Source organism: Arvicanthis niloticus, chromosome 24 (genome assembly GCF_011762505.2).
Source record: "Arvicanthis niloticus isolate mArvNil1 chromosome 24, mArvNil1.pat.X, whole genome shotgun sequence".
Lineage (NCBI taxonomy): Eukaryota > Metazoa > Chordata > Mammalia > Rodentia > Muridae > Arvicanthis > Arvicanthis niloticus.
The window spans coordinates 18,154,916-18,174,706 of NC_133432.1; the positions used below are offsets into that span (position 1 = coordinate 18,154,916).

The 19,791-nt window shown below is 46.3% G+C and overlaps 1 protein-coding gene across 7 annotated transcripts in view; it reads left to right on the forward strand.

Moving 5' to 3' along the window:
• Positions 1 to 19,791, forward strand: part of Glt1d1 (glycosyltransferase 1 domain containing 1) — a 71,525-nt gene that overhangs the window by 37,172 nt on the left and 14,562 nt on the right. For all 7 annotated transcript variants that reach the window (XR_013107068.1, XM_076922976.1, XM_076922978.1 and 4 more), the window contains 5 exons: positions 3,209 to 3,304; positions 4,103 to 4,152; positions 15,034 to 15,077; positions 15,977 to 16,097; positions 19,164 to 19,262. Coding sequence is in view for 6 of the 7 variants with exons in the window: in XM_076922976.1 (XP_076779091.1) it covers positions 3,209 to 3,304; positions 4,103 to 4,152; positions 15,034 to 15,077; positions 15,977 to 16,097; positions 19,164 to 19,262 (410 nt within the window). In the remaining variant the exon portion in view is untranslated. The remainder of the gene's footprint in view (positions 1 to 3,208; positions 3,305 to 4,102; positions 4,153 to 15,033; positions 15,078 to 15,976; positions 16,098 to 19,163; positions 19,263 to 19,791) is intronic.

Consider the following 19,791-nt stretch of genomic DNA (forward strand, 5'->3'; position numbering starts at 1 on the left):
CCGACCCAAACAAGTCCGGTCAAGGAAAACACAACTCAATATTTATGATTATAAACTGCAAGCCTAGATTGGACAGATTTACCATTGCACTACTCTATTCCCCAGCTATGAGATCCCTTAAAACCTGTGGTTTTCTAAGCCATGTTCTTCTCTTCCTTCTTGTCCTTCTACCAATGGCTCCAATGGCTCCAATGGCTCCTCCGGCTCCCCTCCCCCCCCCTCCGTCGCCTACCTAGCCTTTCTCCCAGCAACTTCCTCTTCTGACTCCTCCTCTTCTGATTCCTCCCCTAAGCCTTTTTCTCCACCTCCCCTTCTACTGCCGAATCACTGGCTCCAGCCTTTATTTTACAAATTCAATTGGACAGAAGGTTCACAAGATTCACTCCTCCTCTGTGGCCCCTCCCAGGAGTGGAAATACCATGAAAACAAAAGGCCGGGGCTATCCACAACACTATCCTTCTGACATAGCCTTCTAATTACCAAGATTGAAACTATATGCCTTCACACCTGGCTTAGAACTCTGTGTGTGTATGTGTGTGTGCTTGCATGCACACATGTGTGAGTTGAGTGTGTGGGTTGTGCTGGGGATCAAACCAAAATGTTCAGGCATGCAAGGCAAGCACATCACCACTGAGATACCCCCCCCCCATGGTTGTGCTCTCCTAGGACAAGGCTGTCACTCTTCACTGTCAGTGTGATTCTGTCCAGAGTCACTCTCGTTATTCTATTATCTGTGCTGACCATGTCTGTCTTCGTTAGGGTTTTACTGCTGTACACAGACGCCATGACCAAGGCAACTCTTATAAGGATAATTAATTGGGGCTGGCTTACAAGTTCAGAGGTTCAGCCCATTGTCATCAAAGCGGAAACATGGCAGCGTCCAGGCAGGCACGGTGCAGGAGGAGCTGAGAGTTCTACGTCTCTGTCTGTAGGCAGACAGGAGAAGACTGGACTCTAAGTAGCTAGGATGAGAGTCTAGCCCACATCCACAGTGGCACACCTACTCAAACAGGGCCACACCTTCCAATAGTGCCACTCCCTGGGCTGGGCCTATAGAAACCTTCACAATGTCCCTCATGCACATGTATGACACATGCCATATGTCACTTTCATTCTCAAGACTTAGGTAAGCTCAGAAAAAAAAAATATTTATATATATATGGACAAGTGCCCATCCTGGAAAAGACATCCTTGCATGTGCTTGGTTTTATGGCCAATTACACAGGCTGTAAATGCTGATATTTTAGGCCAGCTTTTGTGCTGAGTCTATTAACAATTGCTATTAAACCAATTATCTACCAGTTGCCATAAAACACCGCAAGACTTCCTGGCCTCAGACAACTGTGGCTGTTTCTCATGATTTCTGTGGGCGTGAGCTGTTGTGGTTTGGTGGCTCAGCTGGGCACCTGCCTGTTCTAGGTCTGTCAATGCTGTTCCTGAAATGCTCAGATGTGCTGGAGGCCCAGCCTCGCCTCAGGGCTGGGACCTCACTCTGCCAGGATGAGTCTCTTTATCAAGACTTTTGTTCCGAGAAGGTTGTGTGGCCAGATGACCAAAGAGTAACAAGGCCTTTCACAACCAAGACTTAAAGGTCATATATAGCCACTTTCCCTGCTTTTTGTTGGCCAGGAAAACTCCCACTCTCTCTAGAGACCAGGGTTATTTAAAAAAAAACAAAAAAACAAAAAAACAAAACAAAACAAAACAAAAAAAAACAGCTTTACTTGTTATAAGAGTCACCAAGACTGGTGCCCACTTCTGTCCTGCTTCATAGATATGGGACTCCTAAGCCTTCTCCAAGCCTTCTCTGTATTATTATTATTATTATTACTATTATTATTAGTTTGGTTTTTTCAAGACAAAGTTTCTTTTTTTTTTTAAAGATTTATCTATTTTATTTTATGCATATGAGTACACTGTCACTGTCTTCAGACACACCAGAAGAGGGCATCAGATCCCATTACAGATTGGTTGCGAGCCACCATGTGGCTGCTGGGAACTGAACTCAGGACCTTTGGAAGAGTAGTCAGTGCTCTTAACCGAGGATCCATCTCTCCAGCCCACAAAGTTTCTTTGTATATCCCTGGCTGCCCTGAGACTTGCTTTGTAGACCAGACTGGCCTCAGACTCAAGAGATTTGCCCACCTCTGCCTCCTGAGTGCCAGGATTAAAGGTATACACCACCATGCAAAGCTTGTATTTTTATTGTTGTTGTTGTTATTGTTATTATTATTAATGTGTATGAGTGTTTAGTCTGTATGTATCCACAGAGGCCTGAAGAGGGCATCACATCCCTGAAACTGGAGTTACAGGTAGTTGAGAGCTACTATGTGGGTGCTGGGTATTGAACCTGGGTCCTCTGCCAGGACAGCCAGTGCTCTTAACCGCTGAGCCATGTCCCCAGCTATTTTCCCTCTCTGTGTTTTTAAAATCTATACGGATAGCTCAGTTGGTAGGATGCTTCTTTAGCAGGCAGGGAACCCTGGATTCGATCCCAGCCCTGCGTGAATTGGGCATGGTGCTATCTGCCTGTAGTCCTAGATTTGGGAGGTGGAGTCAGGAGAATCAGAAATTCAAGGTCCTCCTCAGCTACACAGCAAGTTTGAGGCCAGTTTGGACTATTATAGCAGACACTATCTCGTGTACTACCCACAAGAAACAAAACATAAACAAACAAGAGGGGGAAAAAAAACCACTCGATAAACATACATGTCTACTTTTAGAACTGTTACAGTTTTCTGAGGTAAAGTTGACAAATCCAACTGGCAAATGCAGAAAAAACAACAGGACGGAGAGACGTATGTGTGCGTTTCCTATTCCCAGGGACATATGCTCATACCTACCACGCATCTGTGAATTCCCGAGTCACCCATAAGCCTCTTTTCTAGCTGCATCAACTGAAACTGCCCAAGTTCTTCCTGGGCCTGCTGATTCCTATCAGTAGTGGCTGGGTCATCCTCCACCCCCAAACCCCTATCCTTCTCCCTCTATGGCAGAGACCTTGCATTTCATAGCTAGAGGAAAGCTCAGGCTTACCCAAGGCTTGGAGAAGCTAATGCATGTGGCAAGGCATTTAGAACACTAGGGGCAGGAAAGCCAGTGTGAGCTGCTGACCTCTGGTCTGCTTGCCACAGTGTCATCACTGTTGCTGGGTAACTTAGCCGTATCCTCCATGCCCATGGAAGTGTCCCACGCTCGTATGTTGCAGAGATCGACCAAAGTGCTGACAACCTGTACATATTCCTTATAATATGTGGACTCAGACCCGTGAAGGATCCTCTGTACCTGGTGGATGCATTCTCAGGTATGTGTTATGCCCTCCTTGGTGTGGGGATTTGCAAGTAGAGATGTGCCTTGGCTTTCTGTTCTTACTGGGAGCTCCCAGCTGGCCTCCAACGCTCAATCCTCCTGCTTCAGCACCCCAAGAGCAGGAGTTACAGTGTGAGCCATCTTGCCCAGGGGGACCTCCTCCCCTGCCCCCTTTGTTCATTTGCATATGAGTAGACTGTTCCAAGATGATCACTTTGGAAACAGCCAGTAACTGGTAACTTTCAGGATTAATATCTCTGTGTAAACTTGCAGCTTCAGGTGGGAAGGATGTCAGACAAATTGGAAACAGTTATATGTCTAAATTAATTTTTAAAAAGTCTTACCACTTTTTATAAAGATCCCTTTATTGTTATTTTATGTGTTTGTCTGCCAGTGTTATATATGTATGATGCATCTGCAGTACCTGTGGATACCAGAAGAGGGCATCAGTTTTCCCCAGACTTAGAGTTACAGGCAATTGTGAGCTGCCATGTGGCTGCTGGGAACTAAATTCTGATCCTCTGCAAGAGCAGCAAGTGTTTTTAATCACTGAGCCATTGCTACAGTCCAAAAAGAAACAATTCTTTAAGTAAAAGCGTATAATGACATATATAGGCATTCTAAGTAAATGAAATTGATCCTGGCTAGCATGAATGAATGATTGATAAGCTAAGAGAACAAAACTTAACTATGGAGTAATTTGTAGTTAAGCTGAATTGTTTTCCCAGCTGTGACTTGAAGCCATGCTAGCTCCATTCTAAGTCTTGTTTCTTCTTTTCTTTTCTTTCCCAAGAATGGCATCAAGAAACACCCAATGTTTACATGGTGATTGTTGGTCCTGAGGTGAGTTCATAGGCTGTGAATGCCTATCTGATGGCTGTTTTTTTCTCTTGACTTTGTTTTCTTAATTGTGTGTGTGTGTGTGTGTGTGTGTGTGTGTGTGTGTGTGCAGTTCCTACTGGGGCCAGCAGAGGGCAATGATATCTACTCCTGCATGTCTGCAGTTCCTACTGGGGCCAGCAGAGGGCACTGATATTCTAGACCTGGATTCACAAGTGGTTTTTCAGGTGCCCAATGTGCGTGTTCAGAATGGAACTCTGATTCTTTGCAAGAGTAATATATACTGTAACTGCAGAGGCATCTCTCCAGCATCTCTTCTGTATACATATTCTATATATCATTTTCTATAACTGGTTTACATTCCTCTTCTACATGTCTAGGGTTTTTTTTTTTTTTTCTTTAAGAAACTAAAGTTTAAGCCGGGCGGTGGTGGCACATGACTTTAATCCCAGCACTTGGGAGGCAGAGGCAGGCGGATTTCTGAGTTCAAGGCCAGCCTGGTCTACAGAGTGAGTTCCAGGACAGCCAAAGCTACACAGAGAAACCCTGTCTAAAAAAAAAAAAAAAGAAAGAAAAAAGAAAAAGGGAACTAAAGTTTTTTTTTTTAAATTAAATTTTATTATTTATTTGTGCTATGTGTGGAGCTGTTCATGTATCATACCACACACACAGAGGTCAGAGAACAACCTTCAAGAGTCTGTCTCCTGTGTGGGTTCCAGGGATTGAACTTGGGTGTCAGGCATGGCGCTAAGCACCTCTATTGATAAGCTATCTTCTTTGGCTAATAATTTGCCTTTTTTTAAAAGATGAAAAGTATGAAAAAAATAAAAAATCAGAAAAGTATGGGGCTGGAGAGATGGCTCAGCTTTTAAAAACCCCTAGCTACTATTCCAGAGGACCTGAGTTTACTTCCCTGCACCCAAATGGCAGCTCACAGCCATTTGTAACTCCAGTTCCAAGGAGTTCAATGCCCTCATCTGTCTCTTCAGGCAATGCGTACATGTGGTGCACATGCTTACATGCATGCAAAACATGTTTACATGTAAAATATGTTTAAAAAATGAACACTTACCAAACTTGTATGTGCAAGGACTTAAATTCAGTTCCCAAAACACCATGTGGGACACACACACACACACACACACAGAGAGAGAGAGAGAGAGAGAGAGAGAGAGAGAGAGAGAGAGTTAGTTCAGGCCAACGTTAAAGATTATATCTTCTGGTCTCTTTTTATGGCTGATTTACTGTAACGATTACAATCAATTCAAACTAATTTACTACTGCAAAGGATAATTAGATAATTCTTATGGGAAAGCCAGTGGGTCATATGAAGAGGAACTTATTTTAAAACATAAAAGACAAAAGTTAGTATCTAAGTCACTGCATAAGCCAAACTCTATGAAGGGTCCAAAACATTTCAAACTGTGGATGTAGAATCCTGAACCCAGGGTCAGATCATGCTGCTGGCCACTGTTTAAGGACCTTGCTGTTGGAAACAAGACACCCCACACCCCCCCCCCCCCCCAAGTTTGACATGTGGTAGCTCTGGCCAGGAAACTGCCCCTCTCTGCCCCGCGTTGACTCTTGCAAGACGCATGAGGAACAGACCTCGGTATCTCCTAGTCCCTCCTCAGTGCTGAGGTCACACCTCATGAATGTGGCCTTTTGTTTGTTTGCCCCAAGCAGTTTGGAAAACAAAGTGTACTCTGTGCTTCTGGCCACATGGCCATTACCACTCTCCATGTGGCTTCCGTTCCAGGCTTTCCACTGTGTGTCTGTTCCCTCTAAACACCTCTGTTGAAATCCTTTTCTTGCAATGTAATGGGCTGAGGCCTCTGAGAGGTGCCTGGATCCAGGGGATGGAAGGAGCCCTCATCAATGTGATCAGGGCCCAATATAAAAGGAGCCCCAGGAAGCTGCCTTGCCTTTTTCATTGTGTGTGGACACAGCAAGAGGTCACCACCTATGAACTAGGAAGTACACCTCAGGGGACACCCAGCCTGCTAATGCCCTGATCCTGGCCTCTAACCTCTGTGACTCCCTGCTAAGTTGGTAGGTCACCCATGTGACAATACATCGAAGCAGGACCCAGGTGAGCTGAGACAGATACATCATCCGCGATGTCTAGTGGAATTCTTACCTGTGCAATATGGGCCACCCCTCCCATTGACCGCTTTGTTTGGTTTGGCCAGATGGTAATAGACAAGATGGGAGTGTTTGCTAACGGACACCCTGACAGAGACCAAGGAAACTAGTATATACAAGTCCGTCTTGGTGACCCTATGAGATTACTGGTGACAGGAGAATGAAGGACTCAAAGGCAGCTAGATACAGCATTAATCCTTCCACCCCCCAGCCTGGGTGATGATACATCCTTAGGGCTTCCTGCCCAACTTGTAGGCAGCTCTCCTGAAGAGTCCCCTCTTCCCCAGCAACTGCTTCCCTGCTTTTGTGACCTCAGGAGGCCCAGTGAGTCTAGTGGCTTTCTGTGTCTCCCCTAAGCCTTAACCAGAGGGAAACAGATTCTTTATCACGTCATTCATCGAGCGGCTAGTCTCAAGTTCACTCGCTCCTTCAGATACTCATCCTCAGAGTCTAGTGACTGCTTTATATCATTTCTCAGAGTCTCGTCTACTTGTCTAATTTTAAGGTCCCTGTGGACCTTCCCAGCATGCACAGCTGTTCTCTGCATTCTCCCAGACCTTGGAAATAATCATGTTTACCTCTTAGAATGAGGCAAGAAGGTGCTAATACAGACCACCAAGATGGGGGGTGGGGGGCTGGTAATACGGCTCAGTGGGTAAAGGTGCTGGCTGTTAAGCCTGATGGCCCAAGTTCAATCCCAGGGGTCCACATCATGGAAGGAGAGAACCAATTCCCAAATGTTGTCCCACGATACATGTAGCCAGACATGTAAAAAGGATTTAAAATATACCTTATACACACATATACAGAAACCATGCAGCCATGTCAGAGGCCACAGCGACACGAGATCTCGTGTTAATCTCATGATATAATGCACAATATAACAGACACTAGAAGATCTACAGTCTTAAAAAAAAATTCCAACACTTTAAAAGTTCCAAGTCTCTTTGAAATATCTAACCCTCTTAGCTGTGGCTTCCTACCAAATTCCAAATAAGTTACACACTTGTCATTTTAGGCGGGAGGACCCAGGGCACAGTTAGCATCAGGGCAGAGCAAAAATTCCCACACTGTAAACAGTTCATTGTCCATCATCTGGGACCCTCGTGAAGCAGGCTTTAAGTGGCTTAGGCAGTCCTAGCTCTAGGTTCTTTCACTGCAGCTAGATGGCCTGTCCTGCATACTCGAGTGAGCTCCACCCCACACCTGCCACTGTCCCTCAGTGTCCCTGAGTGACTCCATTGTCTGGCATCTTCAATATTCTGGAGTCTCTCCTGCATCTAAGGCTTCACCCTTACTGGTGGTCTCTCTCATTGTCTAGTCTCAGTCTGTCTGTCTCCCTCTCCTCCCTCTCCCTCTGAACCCCTCAGTCCTGAGGTCACCACAACAACTGAGGCTGTACCTTCACCAATCTTTTCTTTCTGGTGTCTGTTTAAGGGCTGTGACCCTTTAATACAGCTAGCTCCTCATCCTGTGGCGAGCCCCCTCCCCCCCCAGCCATAACATTATTTCCATCGCTACTTCATAACTGTAATTTTGCTGTTATGAACCATAATATAAATACCTGCACTTTCCAATGGTTATAAGGGACCTCTGTGAAAGAGTCATTTGACACCCCCACCCCCAAGTAGTCACAACCTACAGGTTGAGGAATGATGTTTTAGGGATTCTGACCCTGCCTTATGGCATCAAGCCTAAAGCCTCTGTTACAGCTGAGGCTATACTTCCACCAATGGCCTCCTGACTTCTCTGAAGGGACTCTAGCCCTGCCACTGGTTGTTCTCGTAAGTCCTCTACAGACTCAAACCAGGACCACGGGGGAGATCTCCACACCTTATTAAGTTTGACTGCCAGCTCGAGCCGCAGCTGTGGCCTCCAGAACCACAGCTTCTGAGTGCTGACCCCACCTTCTAGAAGGTGCAGGTATCGCAAGAATAAATCACGGCTGACTTCTCTGTCCCAGAGAACCAGGAACCAGAGACTTGCGATTTTAAAGCCTCAACAGGAAGGAATGGTCCCGCTAGAGTTTCTGAGAGACTCTCAGACTCTCCTCCGTTACCTGTAAGCCGGGTCTCCATCTTGTACGCTGTTCTCAGTATTATCCTCCAGTTGCCCACAAGAGCAGCCCAGCAAACCATCAGTACCCAATGGCTCCTTCAGCCCAAAGCACCCAAATCCTTTTACAATATGGTCAGCAAGATGCAGCTCTCCGACTCCATCCTTCATTTGTTTTCTGTTGCTGGAATGAGCACCATAACCAAAATCAACTTAGATGGGGAAAGGGTTCATTTGGCTTACAGTTCACACAGTCCATCGTGATGGGGAGCCGGGGCAGGAACTCTAACCTCTAATAGCGCAGACACTGAAGCAGGGGTCATGGAGGAACGCTGCTTGCTGCTTCCAGGCTTGCTCAGTTTTTCTTAACAACCCAGGACCACCCACCTAAGGGATGACACCGCCCACAGTGGGCTGGGCCCTCCCCGCATCAATCAACAATCAAGAAAATGCCCCACAGACTTGTCCACATGCTAGTCTGTTGGAGGCAGTTCAGTGGCTCTCTCTCTCTCTCTCTCTCTCTCTCTCTCTCTCTCTCTCTCTCTGTCTCTCTCTCTCTTTCTCCCCTGAGGCCTGTGAGGTTGGCTGCTGCTCTTCAGATGAGATTCTGTAATGATGATGTTGCTGGCTCAGGTCCGGGTTCTCAGATAGGCTTTTCTGACCTCTCAGTACAAACTCATTCTTTAATATTCCCAAACCTCAAACACATCTGTAATGCTCATACCCACGTGCTCAGTTTATCCTTGTTCTGAGCCTGGAACCAGGAGGAGACTTAAGCCACTTTGTACTTGACTTTTGAGTATTTGCTGCAGTATCAAGGACTCACGTGCTGATGAGGTGGGTCTGCCAAGTGTCCACGTGCCAGGACAACATTAAAATTCTGCTTTTAATGGCCCAAACATACAGTGCATTCATACCCACCCCCACCCTCCCAAATCTTCCTGTCTGGACCCCGATATGAGCGTACTTTCTTCTAGTCCATTTCTTGTTCTCTGTAGAGCTCGAGTCTCATAGCACTTAAGGTGTAAGTGAGATGCTCAGCAGGCTTACGTAGCTTTTCCAGGTCATGTCCTATGGCTTGTTGCAAAATTGTATTGACTTGGCTAGATCATGACCCGTGAAGCAGAGGCCGGCAGTTACCACGGAATCACTGTGGCGTACAGCAGTGACTACCTCTGTCTCCTTCCAGGAGTCCCATTTATGTGTTAGACTCTGGTGAAGACACTGTATAGGCTTCCTGACATACCTCAGCTGAGAGCATCAAAAAAAAAAAAAAAAAAAAAAAAAAAAAAAAAAAGTTCCCAGCCCAAAGCCTGCCAGAGGACATCTTAAGAGTTCAATGAAGAAATCACAGAGGACATGGAAATGCCTAGAAATGAGCATGAGATAGCTCACTGGGACAAGTGTCACTCAAGGCTGGGTGCCTGAGATTAAAAAAAAAAAAAAAAGGTCCCTCCCACTTTGCTTCTAAGACCTGCTGTTGCTCCAGGTTCAAGAAGAGGGTGTCAGGGTGTCCTTTAATAGGGAGAGGACCGTCCTGTGAGGCCACTCACCAGACCCTGTTTAGTAGGGAGAAGAGAGGTTGAGCCAGGAGCAGGTGGGTTGAAATGCAGGGCTGAACCGTAATAGCCACAACAAAAGCCCCAACTGGCTATGTGTGTATGCACACATTTAATTTTCAAGATTTATTTTATGTATCTGAGCGTTCGACCTGCATTATGGATATGCAGCACGTGGGTGCCTGCCGCCTGCTGAGGTTTCACTACCATTACCTGATAGCCTGTCAGTTAACTCTGCCCCCTCTCTGGGCCAGAAAAGCTGGATCATGTGGCTTATCTGAAGGGTAACATGTCCTTCATTGACTTTGGTGATAGTTAACTGACTGCTCTTGACTTAACTACGTGCCACAGTTTCCCCATCTGCAAAGTAGGAATGATGAAGACAGTTGTACCTGCTTCCTTGTTCACTATTAGTGAAAATGAGCACTTCCTGTCCTTGGGGGCGGGGCGGGGGGAGTGTCCTGGGAATACAGAAAGCAGAAGGGACAATTAAAGCCAATGTTCCCTTTCTGCTCTGACGCCGGGATCCTGTTCTAGTTGCAGGATGTTCTAGTCGAGTTCAGCTTGGGTTTCTATGAATGCTCCTTTGATCTTTCGGTTCCTCTGTTTGAGAAAAGCACATGTTCCCCCTCTCAGGGCGTCTTGTACGGTACCTTCTCCAGCTCTTTGATGAGGCGTGCTGGAGGCGGGGGAAACGTTTGCTTTGGGCTTGACAACCTAATGACTTCCCCCAGCAACTTCTTATAGCAAAGATTATTTCCCCTAAGCTCTAGAGTTGAAACAATATCTTTTGTTAGGAAATAAACAAGCTTGGAAGGAGGAAATGAGAATTTTTCTCTTGCCTCTTTCAAAGCTTTTTCTCCCCCCCCACCCCCCACCCCTTTAAAGATTTCATTAAATAAAAACATCCATGACTCCTTTCCTCTTTATCTTGTGTTTTGTTCCACTTGGCTTCACTAAGAGATTTGAAAGTGAACCGATGTGGAAAGTAAACCCAGAGAAAGCCGGCGTTGATTGTAGTTTCATCTTACGACTCACTCTTCACTCCTTAGCTACGTCCCAGCTTTGCATTCCAGCCGACTTGGAACGCAACTTGTATCCTTGACAAATTATCTTTCCCCAGACAGTTCATCTTGAGAGCCAGTGCATGCTAATAAAGACAAAAAGAGGATGGGCTGGCAGAAACAAAGCCATGTAGAACTTTAAGGTGCAAATTAACATGTAGAAGGAAAGGCATGTGTGCATCGCATGATGCATGTGTCTAGAGATCAAAGGACAACGTACAGGAATTGGTTCTTTCCTACCTAGTCCCAGGTTGGGGGATGGTATATCCCTGGGAACAAACTTAGGTCATTGTGCTTGGTGGCAAGCACATCTGCCCATTGAGACATCTTGCCAGTCCGGAAGGGAGCTTCCATTGGAGGGTTGACTTTTACTTTGTAATATGGTAGGGTTGTGCTGGCATCTGGTTGTTTAATAATTTGAGCGTGAGGTCCCAGGAGTGGGAATTAAAAAGGGAATTCTCATGCCCAGGACTGTTCTAGTCACTGCGTGGGAGCCAAGGAAGAAGACCAAGGTGCAGCAGAAAGAAAGGCAGAGAGCTATTAAAGATAGTGACCCTGGAGTTGGCAGGGAGCAGGCAGGATAGTCTGGTGTTGCTTCTGGCCAGAATTCTCAGGGAGAGTGAAAGCATCTCAGAGACAGGGCACCAGCTGCATCCTAAAGGATGATGACTCCTGGAGACTGGGAAGGTAGCAGGAACTCCATGGACTTTACAGCCTATGTGCCTGTGTCCGTGTGTGTCCGTGTGTGTCCATGTGTGTGCATGTGCTCACGTGCTCACTGCACATGGGTGCATTTTCCTGTGGAGGACCATCTACCTTTGTTGTTGTTGTTTTGAGACAGGGCCTGTCACTGTTCCAGGGCTCACAAATTTGGCTACTATGTTAACTCTCCAGAAAGGGTCAAGAGTCCTCCACTCCCTTCCCTCAAACTGGAAATATGAGCATGCTCTGTAATACCTTGTTTAAATTATTTATTTTGTATGTATGTGTGTGTGCCTGATTGCGCATGCATATATATATTTCATATACCTATACAAAAAGAAAGAGGATGGGCTAGCAGAAACAAAGCCATGTAAAATTTTAAGGTGAAAATTAACATGTAAAAAAATGAACATGTAGAAATTTAAACACACACAAGCATGCATACAAGTGCGAGCGGGTGCACTTGCACGCACTTGCGAGCACACACACACTCTACTTGAGTGTAGGGGCTCCTGGAGACCAGATGATGGTGTCAAATCCCATAGAACTGCAGTTACAGATGATAGTTTTGAGTTGCCCAGGGTGGATGTTGGGAACCTGGTCCTGTACAAGAGCAGCATGCTATTATTAACCACCAAGCCATCTCTCCATCCCTGACACTGAGATTTTTAAAATGTGGGTTCTGGGGATTGAACTCAGGTCTTTCTGCTTACAAGGCAAACACTTTACCAACTGGGCCATCTCTCCAGCCTCTGTCCCTTGAGCTTTCTAGGAGTTATCTGATGAAACTAAACACAACCAAGAGAAGCCTGGCTTCCAGTCTACCCAGACTAGAGCACTGACTCAATCGCTTTTCTGATCTGGGACTCTGGTGAAGTTACACAACCTCTTTGAGTCCTCCTGGATGGAAGCGTTCAGTAATGACATTGTTGCTAGAAGTAAGTTAATAGTTTTTAAAAAGGCTTGTTCTTCTGGCTTGGAAGGCTACTGAGTATTAATTATAAGCAGTTACAACAGTAGCAGTTTGTTGTTCATAGCTATAAGCTCCTCTCTGCACAGATCTTCCTAGGGATAACTGATAACTGCAAATTCTTACACCTTCATGTTTGATATAATATAGCCCCACACAGTTCCAGCCACGTGGTGGCCCCAGGGCTATCAGTAAACCTAAGACCATCAGTCCTTGAGCAGGCATCCTAGCAGTTGGAAGGATTCAAGGCCCACCGCACAGCACTTCCTGTCAGAAGAAAGTGGAACAGAGTTTCCAGACAAAGGCTTTATATCACCTGGCATTATAAAGCTAGCTGTTCCGACATTTGCTTTCAGCTAGCCAGCGTGCTTGTAATTCATGATGGCTATTGGCAACGTGTAAATGAGAACAGGAATTGAATCTACTTTCTTTGCAGCCTGGCTGGAGCCACAGTCATGAGGGGCTGCTAGCATCCTGAATTCCTGAGTTAGCTTCACACCCTTGCTGTGTCTTTGAAGTGAGGCCTAGGCTTTAAAAAAATTTTTTTTTAAATATGTATTTATATTTTTATTTGTGTGTGCATGCAGATGCTATTGAGCTGTCTCTCTATTCCTTCTAAAATATGTTTTCTTTCTTTTTCTTTTTTCTTGAATCACAATCTCATTGTGTACCTCTGGATGACTCAGTACTTAGACTAGGCTGGCCTCAATCTTATAAGAGATTGACCTGCCTATGCATCCCCTGTATTGAGATTAAAAGTGAATATCACCATTCCTGGCCCCTAATTTTTGTTGTTGTTGTTTTGTTTTCTTTTTCGAGACAGGGTTTCTCTGTATAGCCTTGGCTTTCCTGGAACTCACTCTGTAGACCAGGCTGTCCTTGAACTCAGAAATCCACCTGCCTCTGCCTCCCAAGTGCTGGGATTAAAGGCGTGCACCACCACTGCCCGGCCCTAATTTTTTTAAATTACATTTATTTACTTATTTATTTCGGAGGAGGCAAGTGTGCTATGGTGCATGCAAGTCCTGGATTTTCGAATCAGGTCAGGCTTGATGGCTTGATCTTTACCCACTGAGCCATCTTTATCTTGCTGACTCTAGAGTTTTGTGTTGAAGAAAGCTTTTTCAACGGTTTGAAAATCATATTCACGGCTGATAATAGTAGTCACGGGGGAGACACTGAGGGACCAATCTGACGGGTGTTAGTCATTCAGATGTAGCTGTCAGGATGTCTTAGGGAAGGAAGAGTTTGTGATGAGTTGAAAGGAGATTGATGAGAGACTCTTGTGCCTCGGGAAAGGGAACTGACCTTGAACTCTGTATATAGCCAAGTATGACCTTGAACTTCCGATCCTCTTGCCTCCACCCCCAGTACTGTATCACAGGTGTACACCCCCAAGCCTAGCCTAGTTACTACATAATGCAGTCCTTTCTTTTTCTGTCTGAATAATACTCACATGAATAAACAGATTTTGTTATTCATCAGCCTAGGGGCACGACCTTGGTTTTAAAACTATGCTTCTGAGAAGGCTCCTAAAAACAAACTTCAATTCCAGGGCTGCTTTGACAAAGGCTTCCCACTCATCCCCTTGATTGCTTTTTATGATAAATTCCATCTGCATCTTTTTAAAAAAGCAAGCCTTTCCCTGAAGGACTGGACAGTCTTGTCTGTAGGCACTCTCCCGCTATCCTTTGAAGCCTTTGGGTTTCTTTGGGCTCAATGCTTACAGAGGGTGGTGCCCATAGACCCCCACTCCCTTCTCTTTTCTATTCTTATCTTCTTTGTATAACCTCTGGACTTGGGCTGTTCTTCTGTTTCTCCTGTATTCTTCCTTTTGGAACTACTGGGTGGGCTTTGATCCTGTTAGGATTCATGTGCTGAGGACTTAGATTTAGGTCAAGCTTACCCCAGCCCCCAGACAAAGCCTTTCAACTATCGCAGGCTGGCTTGGAGTTTGCCATGCAGCAGAAGATGGCCTTGAACTCACGATCCTTTTGGCTCCTTCCAAGTGTTGAGGTCACAGGCTTTCCATATCACACCTGGTTTGTGCAGTGTTGGGGACTGAACCTAGGCCTTTGTGCACAATAGTTGCACTACCATGCTGTCTCACCTGCAGAGTCGGATTTTTTTTTTAAATGTGTGTGCATGTGAGTGAGTGAGTGTACATGCGTGTGTGTGCATGTATGTGTGTGTATACATGCCATGGTGCATATGTATGCAAAGCAGAGGACAATGCATTTGGGACTCAGTTATCACCTTCAACCATGTGAGTTTCTGGGATCAAGTCTAGGACCTCAGGCTTTTGTAGCACGGGCCTGTCTACCTGCTGAGCTATGTGCCAGCCAGAGGGTCAGATTTTTTAAAGTGTTTCTTGTCCCTCTTTTTCTAGGTAGATCCAGTATTTACAAAGGAAGTGAAAGACCGGGTGAGGAGGTAAGAGTGACGGGCAGGTGACATCTTCAGGCAGGTGGCATCATGCACACTAGGAATCCTGCGTGGCAAAGCGAGTGGTTCAGGAGTCCCAGCTTACCCATCTCAGACTCTGCTCTAAGCAGGTTGCAAGTGTAGCCTCCTATAATGTCCCCTGTGATCTCTCATGGGCTCCTGGGTAGAGGCCAATAAATGGACTCGGTCAAAGTGCAAGACACTCTATCTCCCTAGACATCTAGGGGAAAGGCCAGAGCAAAGCACTTTGTTTTTGCCTAAGGGTCTTGCCGCACATCCCAGGCTGGACTGGAATCAGAAGCCCCTTATGTCACGGGCCCTGGGTGCATGCCTCCATACTTGACTTAGTGAAGACCACTTGAAGATGATATCTATTTTGTTTTACTACTGATGACACTGGGGAAAAAAAGCAATTATTTAAAATAACAAACATGTGGGGACTGGAGATGGCTCAGTTAGTTAAGGGCATTGACTGTTCTTGCGGAGGACCTAGGTTCAATTCCCAGCATCCACATGATGGCTCACTATCACCTGTAATTCCAGTTCTAGGGGATCTGGATGCCCTCTTCTGGCCTCCGTGTGTAATGCAGTCACCTGGTACACATACACGCATTCAAATACTGATACACATAAATAAATCGTAACAAAGATTTGGAAGAATGAAGGATCTTACTTGTGTTTGGCTGATGAAGGTGCAGACTGCTATAGCCTCTTTGGAGATAACGGATCAGTGTATCTGTCTAAATTGCATTTTTTTTTTTCCTGGCAGGAACAAGGGACCCAGCTTCACTCGATGTACAAGTTGGGTCTTAATTGTTCATATAAAATTGAGTGGGACTAAGAGGAGGGCTGGAATAGCCATGTTACCTCTCCTCTGTCCTTTTCAGGGCTGCAGGGGTGCGGCTGATCCGAGAGATGTGCCAGGAAGATCTGCATGCCGTGGTGAAGAGCTGTTTTGCGCTAGTCAACAGCTCAGTCTCCGAGGGCATGTCGGCCGCCATCTTGGAGGTAACTGCAGCTCAGGATGTGGTACCAGTTTGTTCTTGCTCTTCTCCATGATTTTTTTTTTAAAAAGATTCATTTAAAAATTTTAAGTTACACGTATGTACCCATGTCTGTGTGGGTGTACATACAAGTGAGTGCAGTTGCCAATGGATACCAGAAGAGCGTGTCTAGATACCCTGGAGCAAATGTGAATTTGCATCAATTGCTCTGAAAGTGCATGACATGGCCTTGTGTCATTTTTGTGTCCAGCTCTACCTGTGCTCTGTGATAACTATCAGCCTTGGTTGGGTGCTTAGACCCAGTCACTGGGGCAGTTTGTCACCCCCAGCAACTAACTTTCAAACTAATGTAGAGAAGGTGTCCAATTGTTCTTCTATATGTAAATACACATTCCCCTCCACACATTCAGGTCAAGGGTCTGAAGTCTGCTGAGTGGTTTTACGAGCAGCACGCCCAGCTTTCTCTGTGGAGTAACTGCTGTGGCACTCAACTTGCCTCATAAGAAAGGCAGCTGTTAGCAATTCTGATGTTCTTGAAGTGTCGATGTGGCCTTCCTTGGAGAAGGCAAAATAACCTTTGGGAGATGGGTTCTGAATGAAGTTGATTTTAGGGGGAGTGGTAAGCGTGCCTCTTCAGAATCCCTTTCAGATGGCCAGTGTGTTAATCACAGAACACACGCCCATCACTGGTCCAGGAAGTAAACTTTTAACCTTTCTGAATCTGCTGTCTTGAGCAGGCAAGTACAAATGCCCATTGGCTAAAATATCCCCTTCTCGCTGAAAACGTGTCAAGGGCAAATGCCAGCTGGATGCACAGCAACTGGGTGATTGGTGCTAAAAGCCCGCCAGGCCTTTCCCATTCAAGCCTACTGTGGATTTAAAATACCCCACCCTCACTCCCACCCAATAGAATTACCTTAAAGGAGGGAGATGCAGAGATGGCTCAGTCAGTTCAGTGCTTGCTGTGCTGAGTCCAACGCTCAGGACCCACAGGAAAAGCCAGGCATGGTTGCTTTGTGAGTGTAATCCCAGGGTTGGAGAAGGCTTAGAAGGGGGACAGGCAGACCCCTGGGGCTTGCTAGACATTCAGCCTAATAGAGTCTATGGACCCCAGGCCAGTGAGAGACCCTATCTCAAAAAACGAGGCGGACAGTTTCTGAGGATGGCCACTCCAAGTTTTCCTCTGTCTTCTACACATCTACACACAAAGGATATAAAGGGTTGCCTTCATAGCCCAGTTTCCCTATTCAGAACACCAATGTAGATGGAGTCAACATGTAGATAAAACCTCTGGGTTAGGTTCTGGGACCTCTGTGGGAGAAGGGTGGGAAATCTAAAGCTAAGAGCAAGAAGGAGCCCGCTTGACCATAGCCAGTCTCTCTAGCTCTAGTGGTCAGAGAACCTTGAAGGACCCTGTAAGAGAATTTTAAAACATTTGCGCCATTTTGGGGCCAAAGTGTGTATATGTTGGGGGGGGGGTGAGATAGAGAGAGATTGATTTTATGTGGGGGCCTGGGGCAGGACCATTCCTTATTCTTTTAAAAAGCCGAAGCTATTTTTCAAGTGTCAGAACTAGAAAGCCTTGCTAAGGGCATTTATTTGGGATGTGGAAACTGCCGGAGGTGAGGAATTTTGTAAAAGGCTGGGTGGTCTTTGCGTAGAAGAAATGTACTGCCCGGCCACTGGCTGACCTCACCCAAACCACTATCCAGCTCAGGTCTTTGAGTCTGCATGAACACCTTCAGATCGAGTCATTCTCTCAAACTAGCAGTGAGCACTCAGAACAGTCACCCATGTCACAAAGTCAAAGCAAATTCTTCTTCGAGAGAATAGAGATAGGGCAGTCTGACCCAGGACCGCCTGGCTGCAAGCTTCACAAGCCACGCCTGCAGGTGAGCTGTGCCTCCCTCAAGTCCGGCGGCTGTTTTTTTTTTTTTTTTTTTTTTTTTAATGGGGTGCAGGTTCCAGCAGCTGTGTTGCTTGTGCAATGAAAAATAAAGACTGTTTCAGGCAGGTATGGCACACACCTTTAATCCCAGCACCCGTGGAGGCAGAGGCAGGTGAATCTCTGAGTTTGAGGCCACCCTGGTCTACAGAGTGAGTTCCAGGACAGCTAAAGCACAGAGAAACTTTGTTTCATCGCCCCACTCCAGACTTTCTATAAACCCCAGGCAGCTCTAATAAGGGGCGGCGGGGCTGGCCACAGGGATATTAGAGAGCATGAAAGAGAGGTTCTGTCCACCCCATAAGAGGAGGTTGATCTAGTCTAGGGAGGTCAGGTGAGTCTGTTTTGGTAAAGGGAAGCATTTCGTGTGTCTGTCCCCCGGCGCTGGGCTAGGCCCCTCCTCTGTCTTTCTGGGCTTGCTCTGTGAATTTGCTCTGAACGCAGGCAGGCCTATTTCCAAACACTGTCTAGCGCGGGGCTTTGCCAGCTACAGTGCTGTCGGGACAAACTTTTCAATGTGTTCACATATTCTCGGAAGCTTGTCTGTGCTCAGAATTTGCCATTTTTTTTTTTAAAGATTTATTTTTATTTTAAATTATGTATGCTGGTGCATGTCTAGGTGGGCGAATGTTCACATATGTGGGAGTATGTGCACATGTGTGGGGGAGTGTCCATGGTGGCCTGGAGAAGGCGCTGGAGCCCCTGGATCTAGAGTCATGGGTGATTGTGAACTGTCATTCAGCTTGGATGCTGGGGACCAAACTACAATCTTCTGCAAGAACAGCAAGCACACTTAACCCCTGGGCCATCTCTTCAGCCCCATCCACCTTAGCTTTTGAGACAGGGTCTTTCACAACCCAGAGCCTGACAAGTAGGCTAGACTGGCTGACTAGTAAGTCCCAGGGATCCCCCTGACTTGGTCCCTGCCACCGCATCCCCAGTATTGAGATGACAGGTATGTACCACCATGCCTGGTTATGTTTTTGTTTTTAACAGGAGTCCCAAGGAGATTGGACTCAGATCCTGATGCTTGCAGAGCAAGCACTTTACCACCTAAGCCATCTTCTGGCCCCCTTGTCTGGTTCTTAGATGCTACCCTCATCCTCGCTCCTCCCGTCTTCACAGGCAATGGATTTGGAAGTTCCCGTGCTAGCCAGGAACATCCCTGGGAACTCGGCTGTGGTAGAACACGGAGTTACGGGACTGCTGTTTTCAAACCCTCAGGTAAAGAGAGACCTTTCCCCGTGTTTGCCTCATTGGCATGAATTCTGTGTGTGGGAAGAACATCCGTGAATTTGGGGTTCTTGTAAGCCTCCCAGCTCCTGGCAGAGGGAGAGCTGTCCAGCATGCTCTGTGGCCTCTGTTCTCACCCTGGAGGGACACATAGCACCCTGCCTCTCTCATGTTCAGGTCCTCTCAGGTGAGTCCCAGCCCCCCGAGTCCCAGAGATAGCTCCAACACCCCACTCCCATCACTACAGAACTTAGAACTTATTCAGAAATGTGTTTGGACCCACCGCTTTCACGTTGGCTTAACCAAAGGATGTTTAGAACAACAGCCCTTCCTGGTTCTGTGCGGGAAGAGTTGCGATTCTTCACACTCCGAAACAGTGCGCGAGACACGGATGTGGCACACACGCAGTGTATGCTGGGATACGTTGCTCTAAAAACAAATAGCGCAAGCTTTAAGGAACTCCGGGCTGGCATTGCTTTAATCAACCACGGAACTTAGACTTGGGAGGCAGGGAAAGCAT